The sequence below is a fragment of the Molothrus ater genome, chromosome 3 (genome assembly GCF_012460135.2).
Source record: "Molothrus ater isolate BHLD 08-10-18 breed brown headed cowbird chromosome 3, BPBGC_Mater_1.1, whole genome shotgun sequence".
Taxonomy (NCBI): domain Eukaryota; kingdom Metazoa; phylum Chordata; class Aves; order Passeriformes; family Icteridae; genus Molothrus; species Molothrus ater.
In genome coordinates this window covers 99,925,963-99,940,287 of record NC_050480.2, presented here as the reverse complement: position 1 = coordinate 99,940,287, position 14,325 = coordinate 99,925,963, and the positions used below count along the sequence as shown (strand labels likewise).

Below are 14,325 nucleotides of genomic sequence, written 5' to 3'. Positions count from 1 at the left end.
GATGCCTTGCTGTATGTGTGGGTGGGATTTAGTAGAGGTTATTTCTTCAGTGAATTTGCACAGTAGGACAGTATCTTCATATTTAATGTAGTTCCTTATTTAATGTGAATTGTGATTTTATTTTTGTGTGTGTATGTGTTTAGGGTTTTTTGTTTGGTTTTTTCTTGTAAAGTAGAATTTGAATTCACTAGCAGTCTTATATTTTTTTTCAAAAGTGACTAAGAAAAACTCTCTCCATCAACATCTTCTCTGCCCAGAAATGGATGTTGTCCTGTCCATGACTTTTGTGGTGTTTAAATGCAACTAGGGTAAAGGGCTCTTCAGTGTCCACTCCTAGTGTTAAACAAAAAAACCCCACAAAATTATACACCCTCCCTGCAAAGCCTAATAAAATAAAATAAAATAACATAAACTGAAATGTTGGCTGTGCCTGGCTTCTGAGAAATTAATCTTTTACATCAGACAGTCGTTGAGATATCCAATAGAAGAGGAGATAGAAAAATAGTTGCCATCAGACTCCAAGTTGTCATTATTGCTGCCCCTCCTTTTGCTCCATTTTCATGGTCCAGTAGTGTCTGTGTGACTAAGAACAGGTCAGGATCCTTCAGTCCAGACAGGGCTTTTAGGAGTCTTCTCTGATGTTGATGATGGTTGCTGAGTATCAGAAATGTTTTTTTCCTTTAGCTCTGTGAATAGATATTAGGAGTGAGTGGTTTACCAATCTTTCAATGGTCTCATGTAGCTAGACTGGCATTCACTCAAACCATACCCTCTGACTCTTAGGCTTCCTGTTAACTCCAGGTCCAATGACAGCTCCCTTACAAACTGGTAGATACCTATTTTTAATTAATGGTTTGGAGTTTGACCTTTCAGCTAAATATTTCAATTAAAAATATGTTTTTTCTGGGGTCAGGACCTCTTATGCTCATTTCTTGCTCTGTTCCAAAATTCCGGGAACGATGCAAAATTTTTCAAACATCTATTTTGAATTTAGCTATGCACTAATGAATTGTCCCCCACTGGGATTTTCATCTTTTGGTTAGAGTACTCTGTGTCTTCCCTCCAAACCCACAAACAAGGCCCTTCTTGTCTTTGAGGCTTGTTCCTCATGGCTACTATGTGAGCCACAATGGGGGCTAGTGTCTAGCCCTAATGCTTGTGGTTTTTACCCAAGGTGCTCAGTTTTCTAGTGTTGTTCTCAGCCTTCTGTTTCTGGGGCTGTTCATACTCTTGACATGCACTCTTTCCTTTAAGGTTCATAAGAGTGTCTGAATTTTTCCAGTTCAGATAAAGCATTTGATTGCTGCATGGTAGGAACAAACCCCATCCTAAAGGGCTTTTTCACAAGACTGGGTGTGGAAAGGGAAAGATGATGTGATGATGGTAAAGAGCAAATACTGCCAGACCTCACATGACTTCAGTAGTCAGTCTGAGCATTAGACTGCTCTCATTGCATTCATTTTGTAGTGCTGTCAGTAATGAAAAAAGGGATCAAAGCATTTGAATATGTGAATCTCCTCACTATGAAGTATTTGGATCTGACCTATTGTCTGAGGCTGTATCTTGTCTAGGGTTGTATCTGCTGAAGAAATCATCTCAAAGTAGATGACTACAGGTCTTGTCTAGTTATCTAAATGCTTGAAGCAGAGAGCTAATCCTGATGTCTATTCCAAGAACTGAATTATTTAACTTGTATTTTCACATTTTCCTTAAGTTAGTCCATATTTATGATAGTAGCTTTTTTTTTAATGCTTCTTAGAGAAGAAGCACTGGCTGAGCATCTGATGTGTGGATGTGTAAGTGCATGGCATTTGAATTTACAGTGTATAATTTTTCATGTCTGTCTCTGGCATACTGCTAATTAGGTAAAAAAAAAAGCCAAACCTGCAAAAAAAAAAACCCCACCATGAGACCACCACAGTGAAAAACACCTTAACTCTCTCATTGTTGATCAAATATTTAAAAAGTTTTATGTTATTGCTGTCCATAAAAATATTTTCCCTTGCAGCTAAAGATAGTTTCCAGGAAAAGTTAGAAATTATTCACACACAACTGAGTCTATGGTAGAAAAATTTTCATAAGTTAATTCTGCAATGTAAAAAAAACCCCAACCCAAACTCACTTTGAGTAAGTTGAAAATAACAGTGGATAATTATAGAGCCCCAACTGTCCTGCTCTGCAACATCTTTAATTTGAGTGCTGAGGATCTATAAAAGCAGGTGGCTGCATACATCTGCCAAACATCATCTCAGCCTCATTAGCAGTCAGTAGAGAAACATCAGAAAAGCAAGTTGCAGATGGCAGTGAAGAAAAAGGCACATAAGGACTAACAGGAAAAGTCCTTGAGTGTCTACCTTTGCTTACAAAATAAAGCAATGCAGTGTAAATGGCTTAATGTATGTAGAGGCAAAAGATTGCTGCTGTGAATGAAGCTTTGAGTGGAGGTCTGTTTCTGGGAAATACTAGGGAAAAACAGCTGCAAGCTTGCTTCCATTATGCACAGAAATGTAGTAGAAAAGATAATATTTATTAGGGATGGTAAATCTGTTTTATTTTAAGAGTTTGTCTCATACAGAGGACTCCTTTCTAGCTGGGCTTCATTCTGTTGCAGTGTTTAACCTTTTTTGTTTCCTCTTAGCAACTTTTTTCCTGATAAAGCAAGTTAATCTCCTAAAGCTATTCTTCTTTAAATATGTTAAATGTGCCCCTTATTCTCCCTCCCTTCATATGTGCAGAAGGGGAACCTGGTCCTCCATGATGTGTACAGTTGAACTTAGATATATATACTGATTTTTTTATCTCTTAGAATTTACACTAATAATTAGTGCATACCTGAGTTTGTTTGCTCAATTAAGGTTCTGAGATTTAAAATGTATTTGCACCTAAATTTAGAAAACTTTTTATTTATATCATTTTATTACATTACATTTAATCTTGATAAAATAAGAAGAATTTTGGGAAAGTCATAAATATTTATGAACTAGATTGAATTAGTTGACTTACTTCAACTGGAAAATTCAGGTTAGACAGGTCTGAATGCTACAGAATATCATAAATGTTTCTTTTAACTAACCAACAGACTAATAGGTCTTCTGGTAATTACTCCATATTAGGTGAAAAACACTTCTAAAAAGTATATACTTATAACATGGTCAGCATTTTCTTTAAAGTAGAGATGGCTCTTTTGTATGGCATAGATTATATTGTAAAGAACAAACAAGCAAATGTAAGGAAATATGAAATTGAGGTGTTAAGAATAGATGAGCTTTTTCAATCCTTAACTACTAATTTTTCAGTCAATTTCGAGGAGAGAGGAGAAAAAATGGAAATATATTTATGTAGACAGATAGTGGCAGATTTCAGACTTCATTGCCTAGCTGGCCTTGGCCTTTGTGTTTTACAGAAGGTTTAGCAGGAGGTGGCAAGAGGGATAGAAATGTAATCAGTTGGGCTATTACAGAGAAATAATGGGGCTAAGTACTTTCCTGGCAGTGTGTTGCTGTTTTTATCCATTCAGCAAATGTAATTTATTTATATATCTGTCAATAAATACAAGGCACCATTGGATAATGAGTACAGCAAGGATTTAGCTGTATATTGCTGTGTTTGACACAAAGGTCAACCTTGGGAAATGGCTTGAAATTAACATTTCTTGAAAACTATTTTTTCTTCCACTGAGGCTATCTCTTAATTCCAGCAATTTTCTCTGTTTGATAAGCAGAGAGAGCATACATTTTGATTATATAAAGGAGGGAGGAGGTAATGAAACTTTAAAATATTTCAACCAGCATTGCATTCTGGTGATAAGAATGGGACTTCATGCAGCACAGAGAGATTACCTGAAGTAGAATTGGAAAGTAAATTGTATTTACAAAAGATGGCATGATTTTCCTAATACATGTTCAAAACAGCCTATTCACTCACATATTCTGCTGAGCTTGACTAGAAATAGCTTCATTTCTAAAAGGACAAATCTGATTGAAGGTAAAAGCATTCCCCTCTCACAGATACTTGTCTAAAGGATTTGCATTAAATTTTCTTGATGGGAGCACAGTAGTATTTTGCTGTGCATCTGCATGAACTGGTAATGTGGAAAATAAAAATACAAATCATGTCCTTGATTGCTTCATGCTTCAACCACTTGAATTGCTAGATTTATGTCTGCAATTATAGAAGAGATGTTGCAATATGATAGTTTGACAATAACTGTCACAATGATATTACCAAAATATAGATTCAACTTATTCTTGAAGTTAAGAGTATTGAAATTACATTTTAAGGGTCGGGCGTACCTTCCTGTGGTTTTATCCTGTTTTTAACATAGCCAGGGCATTTTTAAAATGTTGTCAGTTATTTGTAGGATTCTCAGGTGTCGTGTGCTGCAGGGGTCCATGAGCTGTTGTACCAGGCTGTCCTGGAGCACCCTGTTGCTGCAGCTCTCAGTAAGTTGAACGTGTGCTGCTTGTGAGTGTGTCTCGTGTCTCTGCCCGTGCAGGTGCTGGAGCTGGTGAAGGGCATGCATTACCAGCTGGCCTGTCAGAAGTACTTCGAGCTGACCCATGATGTGAGTAGCTACTACTCTTTGTTCACCCACTTAGTCTTGAGGAAGGCCTTGGAATTCATGAAGCCCAGAGACTGTTTTCAGTTTGCCCATGCATCATTAGCTGTTTTGCCTTGTTAGTTTCTTTCGGTAATTTCAAATATTCCTTTGTAATTTTCTGCATTTATATATTGATGTTATTAATACCCTCAGTATTACAAGATGTTGTAAAATAATATGCTGTCTTTCTGAAAAAGTCAATATGGTTGAATCTTACCTATTTCGAGTCATTTAGCTTTTTCAAGATTCTGCTTTTAATCAAATTTGTAGGCTTTCATACATTGAGCAAGTTTGATGTGTTTAGATAAAACACATAAAAACCTTAAAAAAATAAAGGGAAAGTATCTAAAACCTCTTAATGAAATCTCCCAGCATTTTCATGGTACCTTTTGTTAATTTTTATTTGGTATTTTTTCACATTTGTAGTCATGTGTGATTATTTTTTAAATCAAGATGGGCATTCTCAGAGCTTTCCCATTTGCTTAATTGTAAGCAAAGTTATCTTCAAATTTTCTCCAAAAATTTTTTAAGATAACAAATAGTCACACTCCATCTCCTGTGTGATTTCTTGATTCAAAGAACCAGCTTTTTTACTGGTTCAAGATTTCTTGTCATCAAAAAACCCCCAGTGAGGCACAGCTCTTCTTATAGCTTTTTTCTCTTCACAAACCAAAAATGGAAGCATCCCTTTCAAACAGCATATTAGGGAACAGCCTTACTAAGGATATGGATGAGGATTAGATGGCCCATCCAGAGGCATTTACCACTGACTTTTTTGTTCTTACTGATTTGCACAATTGATTTAAGTGGAACTGTTTGTCTTCACATATTTCCAGAAGTCATATGTATGAATGTATAGCAAAGGTGTAGCCTGAGCCTGTGTCCAGTGTTGTTTTGGCAGCTGTATTTTGAGAGGAACACTTTTTCTCATAGTCTTGGAAAATGTGAGAAAAAGTCTCCTAATCTGGAAGGAAATTCAAAATAATATACAGTTTTAAATTTAGGTAACACTTGCTCTGTGTAAGCTCATGTCAGTAGAAATAATATTTTTTCAAGATGACTGTGGACCCCAAGGTCAGCATTCATCAAAAGATAAATCAGTACCATGCATTTTAGGAAAGCTATCTTTCCATTTTTCTATAGGAAATTCCAGAAAAGCATAATTTTTTATCAATTTTGTAGTAATATAAATATCTGTATTTGCTGCTTGCACTCACAATCATCTTTCTGCTTTGCCCTTGATATTATTTCAGTAAGAGAAAGCAAAATACACACACACACTGTAGTTTGAGTGGCACATGCTTATGATGGCATTTTTTTTACAGAATTTAGCTGCTTAACTTGTTACCAGCCTGCTTGGACTGATTTTTCTATTCTACAACTCTATGCTTTATTAATGGTTTGGGTTTTTTTTTTTTTTTTCCTATGGAGAGGTAAAAGATGTTTCTCTGAAGCTTGTGACCTTGACTTGCAATCAAGCCTTTGCTTTCCTGTATATCACTAGCAGAGTTTTTCATTGAAGGAAAGTTCACAAGAATCAAGTAGCATAACTTTGATTGTTTCTTTGAGCAGGGGAACAATCTTAAGTAAAATTTTCATGGAAGTAATGGACTTGCTCACATGGAGAATTTTAATTTAAAGTATCTAAACATTTTACAAAGAAAGTGTTGGATATGTGTTGGGAAGAGCTGTTGGTGTTGCCTGCAATTCTTAAAAGTTATGGTGTATGTGGGTAAGATTGACTATGAATGACTTTGTAACAGAGACTTGTTAAAGATTTTATTTCTCTAAGTTCACAGGGTCAGCTTCAGTAGTCTGGTGCTTGGCACCAAGACTGTGCTAACACATGCAGCTGGACTAGAGTGAGAATGCTTGGAAACTGGAGCATGGATGAAAGCTGGCTGGATGAAACTCATCCAGATAAAACTAAGATCAAATTCAGTGATGACTTTGGTTTAAGTTTTTTGGATTTTTTTTTTTCATTATGCCTTTGAATACCAAATTAGAGTGCTAGGACTGTTACTTGTAAGATTTTTCGAGCAAGGTCACTGACTACAGTTGCTAATTCATGTCTGAATTAGATTTTGTTATCCATGTCACCATTTTCTAATGGAGCTAAGCTAGGCAGTGGTAATACATTTAATCAGGCTTCCATTTAGAGCACACACTGATCCTCTGCTTTATGATTATTCACAAGCAGCTGAAATTTAAACTGATGGGATTTGGCATATTAAATTAGCCACAGTATGTCCTCAGGAGACTCTGTGTGTGCAGAGTTGCTTATTATGCCTGAATTGGCCACTCCCTTCTGGGAAAAAAGGAATATAGTGAGAGCAGAAATTAACAGGTATATGACTCTTAGTCTTCCATAGTGTGTTGTACCCCATGTTTGGTAAGTCTTCCAATGTATTTTAAGAGCAGTGTTTTTTTTGAAATGTTCCTGCAATTCACATGAACTGACAGGCAGATCAAAGGTGCAGGTTGCCTTGAATAGGAGGTGAAAGCACCTTTTAAAGTAAGCATTTCCAAATTCTGAGCCTCCCAAAAGAAATACAAAAGTTATAACTCTGGTTCTTGGTCATTACATAATATAGCTTGCTTTTAAAGCTGAAAGCTTTCTTGATTTGAAATATTTGAAGAGCATTAATTGAATGTTCATTTTAAAAATAATTCCAGAGTTGAAAGAATGCATCTGCTGAAGTAAAAAGTAGCAATACAAATCTGCTGCTAGTTCTCTGTATTTTTTGCACTGAAGACTAAATGTTCTGTGGTACTGGTTGTGCATCTAGTGCTCCATCAGCTGCTGATGGTGGCACTGATGGAGCAAGGATAAGTTTGATCTCTGGGGGTTCTGTCTTAGCTCACTCCCTTATAAATATTGCATTTGTGCCTTCTTGGGAAACCAGGGAAAGACAAGAAGCTCCCCTTTTCCATTTGCAGTTTCACACTTATACTTAAGATCTAGATTTATACTGTGCAATTGCTGCAACTTCTAGCAGTATTTTTCACTTTCATTTGCACTCTGACCCTCTCTCACTCCCTCTTTTGGATGGTGAAAGTCCATTTTAAGGTGTAGGTTCAATAGTCCTACATCTCTAAAGAGATGCCATTTTACTTATGTGTTTTTAGATGCTTTGGGGTGTTATTTTTCTTTACTATAGTAAAGACAGTATGAAATAATGTTTGAATATGCCAAAGTTATTTTATTTCTGCAATGAAGGAAGAAAATTTCTGATGAAATTAGATTTGTGTTATGCCTACATTTACTGAAACATTATTTACAAACCGATGCCTTTTTCTTCAACAAAATTGGAACTTATGAAATTGTTAATTAATCTGTTCTTGAATATGAAAAATATGATTTTTAGAAATAAGTGTAATAACTTGGTGTTCCTTTCCTTTTATGTGCAGGTTGATGACATTGGGTTTTCTTTGAATCATCCTAATCAGTACTTCACAGAGAGTCAGAAGCTGTTAAATGGTGGTAGAGAACCGAAGAAGGAATTCAATATCTCAGGAAACTTTCAACAAAAAAATAATAGTCAGGAAAGCATAAATTCAAGTTCCACTCTCACTTCTTCAAATGACAAAGCTGATACTGAACTGGAAGGACTGGAAGCATACTTCACTGAAGACTAAGCAGCTGTGTTATTTGGGTTAGTTTTTCTTTCTTTTATTATTTCCCTTCTCTAGCTGGATTTGTCCCTGTACTGAGGAGTATGCACTTCACCACCTCGAAGACAGAAGCATTTAGTGCTTTGAGAAGGCTGGAATAATGGAAGATATATATTGAAGCTGTAACTGCATCCAGTATTTATTCTTACTGCTTTAGGAAGCTGTTTTACAGGGTGTGTTTAAGGATGGGAAATGAAACTTTCTTCACAATTATTAGGTAATTTTTGTCTGATTTACCTTTTTTTTGGTTTTCTTCAAAAATTTCAACTATTTTTATCCCCTTTTGTGATCACTTTTCTATGTATCACCTTAATAAAAAAAATTGCAAACCCAAAAGTTTTTTGTATTTTCTTTTTAGCTATACTGGGATGGTAATTAAGTAGGAGTTCTTACGATCAAAATTACCCTCTGGAGGAGTCTGTCTGTCTCTTCTATATGAGAAGCTGAGGGCAATCAGCTTCCTAATTTGTACCTTGGCACTAAATTTAGAGAGCTGGTTTTGATACTTGGAAGAGAACAGAATCAGACTTTAGACACCTGTATGTAAGAAAGTAATAAAAAAAAGATACTCTACCAACTGACTCATTATGCAGAAACTAAAAGCTTCTTAGCGTATATTTCTGTTCAGCAGTCATGCTGATGTAGGAAGTAGTTTTCTTTCCATCCAACCTCTAACCTCAAATGTACCCCAGTTCAGTTTGGAGTTGAGTATTTCAGAAGGAATGCTGGCCCAAAGCTTGTGAAGTGCAAGCATTCAAGACAATAAAACATCTCAAAGCCTTTCAGGATCTAATGATGAAGAGGATGTCACTGTTGGGTGTTCAGCAGAAGGAAGGCTGAGGAGCTCCCAAAGTGAGTGAGGCTTTAAGTGCTGTGCTGAGGAGTGCTGCCCTGGCAAGGGGAATGAATGACAGGAGCTGCCACCACTGTCACGGCACCCAGTGTAGGAGCTGATCCACGCGGCCGCACACCGGATGCTGAGCACGCTGCGTTCCTTCTCTGCATGTTTTGGGAGGTTTACTTTGGACCAGTTTTTGTCTTACACTGTGGCTGGAGTCGTCAGTAGCAAGTGCAGGAATGTGCAGAATGTGCCTTTTGTGTGAGTTTCTTCCAGAAGGGACCCAGTTTGCATGCATGCATGCAGACTGGTTGGCAGCATGAGCCAATGCACAGCAAATGGAGGTGACTTGAGAGATTGCCTTGAAAATGGTGAACATTTCAGACAGTCTTAAGTCCATGTAATTTATCCTAGTTTTGGCTGGGATAGAGTCAGTTTTCTTCCTGTAGCTGTTACTGTGCTGTGTTTTGGACTCAGAATGAGAATAAGGTTGATGACACACAGATGTTTTAGATGTTGCTGAGCAGGGTGTACTCTAAATCAAGGACTTTTCAGTGTTCAGTGCTCTGCCAGGGAGCAGCTGCACAAGAAGCTGGGAGGAAGCACAGTTAGGACCCAAACTGGCCAGAGGGATATTCCATACTGCAGAATGTCATGGTCAGTGTGTAAACTGAGGGGAGTTACTTGGGAGTCACCAATTACCAGTCAGTGTGTAGCGAGCAGTTGTGTTGTGCATCACTTCTTCCTCTTGGGTTTTATTCCTCTCTGTCCTTTTCATTACTATTATTATACTAATGTTCTTTTAAATTTTTGCTTCAGTTATACAACAGTTCTTATCTCAACCATGAGCTTTTTGGTTTTTTTTTTTTCTTTTGCTTTGATTCTTACCCCTTCCCCTCATCCCTTTCCAGGAGTTTGTGGTCTGTGTGAGCTTTCAGGTAAGCTTACTGATTGCAAGCAATTAGAGATGCTTTCCTTGTTTTCCTCAAGTACATATCAGGAAAATCCAGTGAATTACAAATGGAAATGTGTATTCAAGGTCTCCATATTTAAGTGGTTATTTTGGGTGTATTTCACATCATGATACATCATGATTCAGTTGTTATTTATTTTTTAAAGCATTTATAGCATTTTCTAAAATCTATATCTATTTGGAGTCCTTTAAAAACCCACAGAAGAATCACTTTTTTTCTGCTTGTACTCATGAGCTACTCTTGGTAATGGTATTATCTCAACATTGGAACTTCTACCAGTGGTATCTAGTTGACAGAAAGAAAAATAAAGACTTTCACCCCTTAACACACTTACTTGCTGAGACTTGTCTAAATCCTTCAAATGCTGAAGGATTTATGGTGTTTGAATTGGACAAAGGTTATGATCAATGGGTACAGTTCAATCCCACAAGGAACCTGAAATGTTTATATAGGTAAATTGATTGAAAAACAAGTATAAAAATGGTTGGGATAATGTCAAGAATGAATTATAGCTGTGAAATATAAGGAATAGATACCTAAATACTAACTTATTAACAGAGGAAGCACTGCAAGACTTTAGAAGAGGGTTAGGGTGGGTGAAAAGTAGATCAATAGCTGGAGACTTGAAGGTCTGATATCAGTGACTATCAGTTGGAGCAGAGCAGGATTGGTGATTAGGCTGCAAAAAAAGGAAGATGTATGAACTCTCAATTTCTCTTAGAATAAAAATTACAGCCACAATGGAAGCATCATGAAAAGCTGTGTTTCTAGCTGAAAGTTTTCAGCCAAGTTGAGGATGTTTTGTCATATAAACTTTAATTAAGATGGTTTGTGAAAATGGGGTAATGAAAAAGAAATCAGTATAGTGGAAGACGATATGGCACAATGTTTATTTTTTCAGAAGAATATTGCATTCTACTCAGGATCAGAGTTGTATCTTGGGAGATGTTATGCAAACAGAAAATCTTTGCCATGCTCAATGGCCAGACTCATAAAGTGAACTTCAGTAAAAAAAAATTTAGATCAGAAGTGTCCTTGCTCAAAGTGAACCAATCAAATGGATGCATGCACTGGATGAAATGTCGTGGTCTCTGTTGCACTGTTCAGAGTAGATGGCCTGGCTGGCCCTTTTGGCCATTAAAGTCTGTGACATGTGGATTTATTTTTATGCTTAATACAAATTTAATCTCTAAGCTGAAAGTGTCCCTGCTTCAGGCAGCTGCTGTAGTGCTTTTGGGTGGGGTATAGAGGCAATCTAAGACAGATGGAAGAGTCAGAGATGTGAGATTCACCCACTCAATGTTCAGGCCTTGGAATTGTTGGTAGTTTGGCCAGCTACAGTTTTCAGAGAGAAATTGTTGGCCGTAGAAAAATACCAGGGAACCTGCTAAATTACTTTGATTCTGAGCTGATCTTTGATATTATTGGAGCATAATTAAAAATATGTGAAGTTCTTAACATGCTGTAGGTGAAAACTAGTAATAATTGCAGTTACTATATGACTTTGAATGGAAGAAAAGGAGAATCCTTGTCAACTATGGCTTAGGAAGGAGGTGAAGGTTTTCTTACATTGTCTCTTGGTTAAATCCAGAGGCACTGTTAAAGAGTGGTTTTATCTACAGTGGTAAAACTTCCTTTTCCAGGACCTGGCATTAATAGAAATACAATTTTTTACAGTTGGGGAAACTTTTCACTTGAATTTAGGTATTTACCTATGGTCTTCTTCTCAGTTTCATCAATACTTTAGTACATCAAGAATAACAAGTACAAATATCTGAATCAACATACAAATAAGAAAAATAAAAACAATTATTTAAATATACTTATCATGTCAGTTCTAGGGTGTGTAATCAGAGTTACAATAGTCAAATATGTTGGTAGTGCAGTCATAGTAATCTGGTGAGTGCAAGCATATGTGAAAGAAGTGCTTTCCCAGGTTATTTCTATTTGGTGTGTTTAGAAATGAGCCTTAAAAAGTATATTTCCCCCTTTTTTACCATTCATTTAAAGATCATTATAATTTTGTTTTGTAAAAATTTCAAATTTGTTATGCAGTAGAAAAAATACATTGGAATGTCCTTTTTGAATTCATCCCTGATATTTATAGATTTTCTGTCTCTTGCCTCTTTGTTTTGGCTTAAGTTCCCTCTTATGAGCAATGTAAGGCCTAACCTTTAGTTCTCAGGATTTTGAAGTTTTGGATTAAAGAATCTGACTTCATTTAATTTTTTTTTCATGCCTCACCTAGGAAAAAAGTCCCTACACAGTGAAAATTCTGAAGACCTTCATAGGCCACGTGAAATAAACTCCTCCCTTTGACCTTCTAAGTTTCCATCAAAAGAAATGATAAGTAAAGAAATTAAGTAAATTTTCCTCTAAACAGGGGGGCTATAATCACACTGAGGAAGCCTTATGACTATATTTATACTTGTTCTAAAGGCAAAACTTTTCTTTTGATTTCTGAGTTGTTTTGGAACATATGTAAATGGGACTTAAGTTGTGAGGGAAAACCAAACCAACCTCACTATCCTTATCAGAAATGAAAATAGTAGAATATTCAGCCTGCTGAACTGCTTCCAACCTGAAGGCCAAAATTATCTGAAGCACAGCCATCAAGCTGGAATATCTAAATTGGCTGTCAGGCAAGTTTGATGGGATATTCACTCTTTTTAACTGCAATGTCTGCTCCCAGCATGTATCAAATTAGATGGCAGAGGAGAGTCACTTGTCTCCTGTAGGTAGCTGGAACTTATTTAAGCCAGTTTGCCTGTGTGACACTTACTTAAGGTGCTTAAATGCTTATCTGGGAGGGAAAAATCCTATCTCTGTGTATGCCATCCAGCTGTATAACTGGTTCTGCTAAAGTGCTTTCTCTAAATGGGTTTTATGTCTGAATAACAACAGCTGTACTGTAACAGACTTGTCATATTTTTTGCAAGAAGTGTTCTTAGCACATGATTATTTCATAACTTGATAAGTTCAGTATTTATTAAATTGTCTACTGTGCAGATTTAGAGCACTAAACCCAGTTCTCTGCAGTAATGTCAGCCACCAGCACTCTCAGTTCACAGTTTAGATTCAGTTTCTCTAGGGGTGTTAATCTTATTTTTCACCAAGTAGCAAACTCTAGAAATGCTTTTTTCCTAAATAGAATTCAATGTTGTTTCAAAAATTTCACTTGCGCTCTTCAGCTGTAGTGATTCAGTATTTTGTGGTAATCTTAACAAGAAATAATTGTTTAAAAAAAAGTTTTTAATACATTTAAACTGAAAAAATTGCTAAATTTCTTAATTACTGTCTGTTACTGAAGTTTTTTTAATTCAGTGGAGCTTATTGCCAGATGCTTGTTCTTAATAAGTTACTTTTTTTACCCTTCATGTTAGTAGACCTAAACCTGCCTGAGTCTTCTTCATTGAGAGTGACTGCAATAATCATTTTCTCTAAAAAAAATCACCTGAGAAGCTTTCTGTAGCTTGAAACAACAAAATCTTAGAACAGGAAGTAGTGCTATTCTACTTTCTGAATAACACTGAATTAGTGTTATTCTTCCAGTTGTCTTCTTCTCAATCATCATAACTATAGAGAACATTTAATTACTAAGAGCTGATGCTGTCCATAAATCTGGAAGAATTGTCTAAATAAGGGCACCTCAAGCTTTAGTAAGGACCACTTTTAACAGCTGTTAAAGTGGCATTATAAAGAAGTGAATAGACCCCTTTCTCAGCAAAGTTTATTCTGCAATTGATATAAACTTCTGTCTTAACAGGGCTGAGATTCCTAGTATCAGACTGAACTGTTCTTCATGACTATTTTCATCTGAGGACAGGAATTTGGGTCTGACAGGCAGGTGGGCTGTACTGTGTGCATTGACCAACTGCTTAGAAAACTCAGACCTCACATGCTGAATTCATGTGAGAATTCAGTCACAGGCTGAATGCTCAGTTTGTAGCTGCATAAGAGAAAAGCAACTTGGTTTGGACTTGAAATTTCAACCAGTAAGTTGAAGGTTGCTGGCATTCCTTTAAAATCCAAATGTCTAAATATTTAAAATAAAATCAAACAAACAACACCAACACATGCTATTCCTAGGTACTTTAGAGGAGTCTTAGTTTTTAACAGTTGCTGAATGACTGTTTTGGGAATGAAGAGTTGGCTCTTTCTGTGCTCTAAGTAAATAAATGCATTTGGTGTATCCAATGTATCATGCTGTTAACGTCTTCGTGGTTCACTGTGGTGAG

General features: G+C 36.4%; 1 protein-coding gene across 1 annotated transcript in view; it reads left to right on the top strand.

The window, feature by feature from the left end:
• PRIM2 (DNA primase subunit 2) overlaps window positions 1-8,611 on the top strand; it is an 88,775-nt gene extending 80,164 nt beyond the window's left edge. Inside the window, exons 12-13 of the mRNA XM_036380402.1 lie at window positions 4,496-4,564; window positions 8,012-8,611. Coding sequence (XP_036236295.1) covers window positions 4,496-4,564; window positions 8,012-8,239 — 297 coding nt within the window. The 3' untranslated portion in view covers window positions 8,240-8,611. The remainder of the gene's footprint in view (window positions 1-4,495; window positions 4,565-8,011) is intronic.
• The last annotated feature ends 5,714 nt before the right edge of the window (window positions 8,612-14,325 follow it).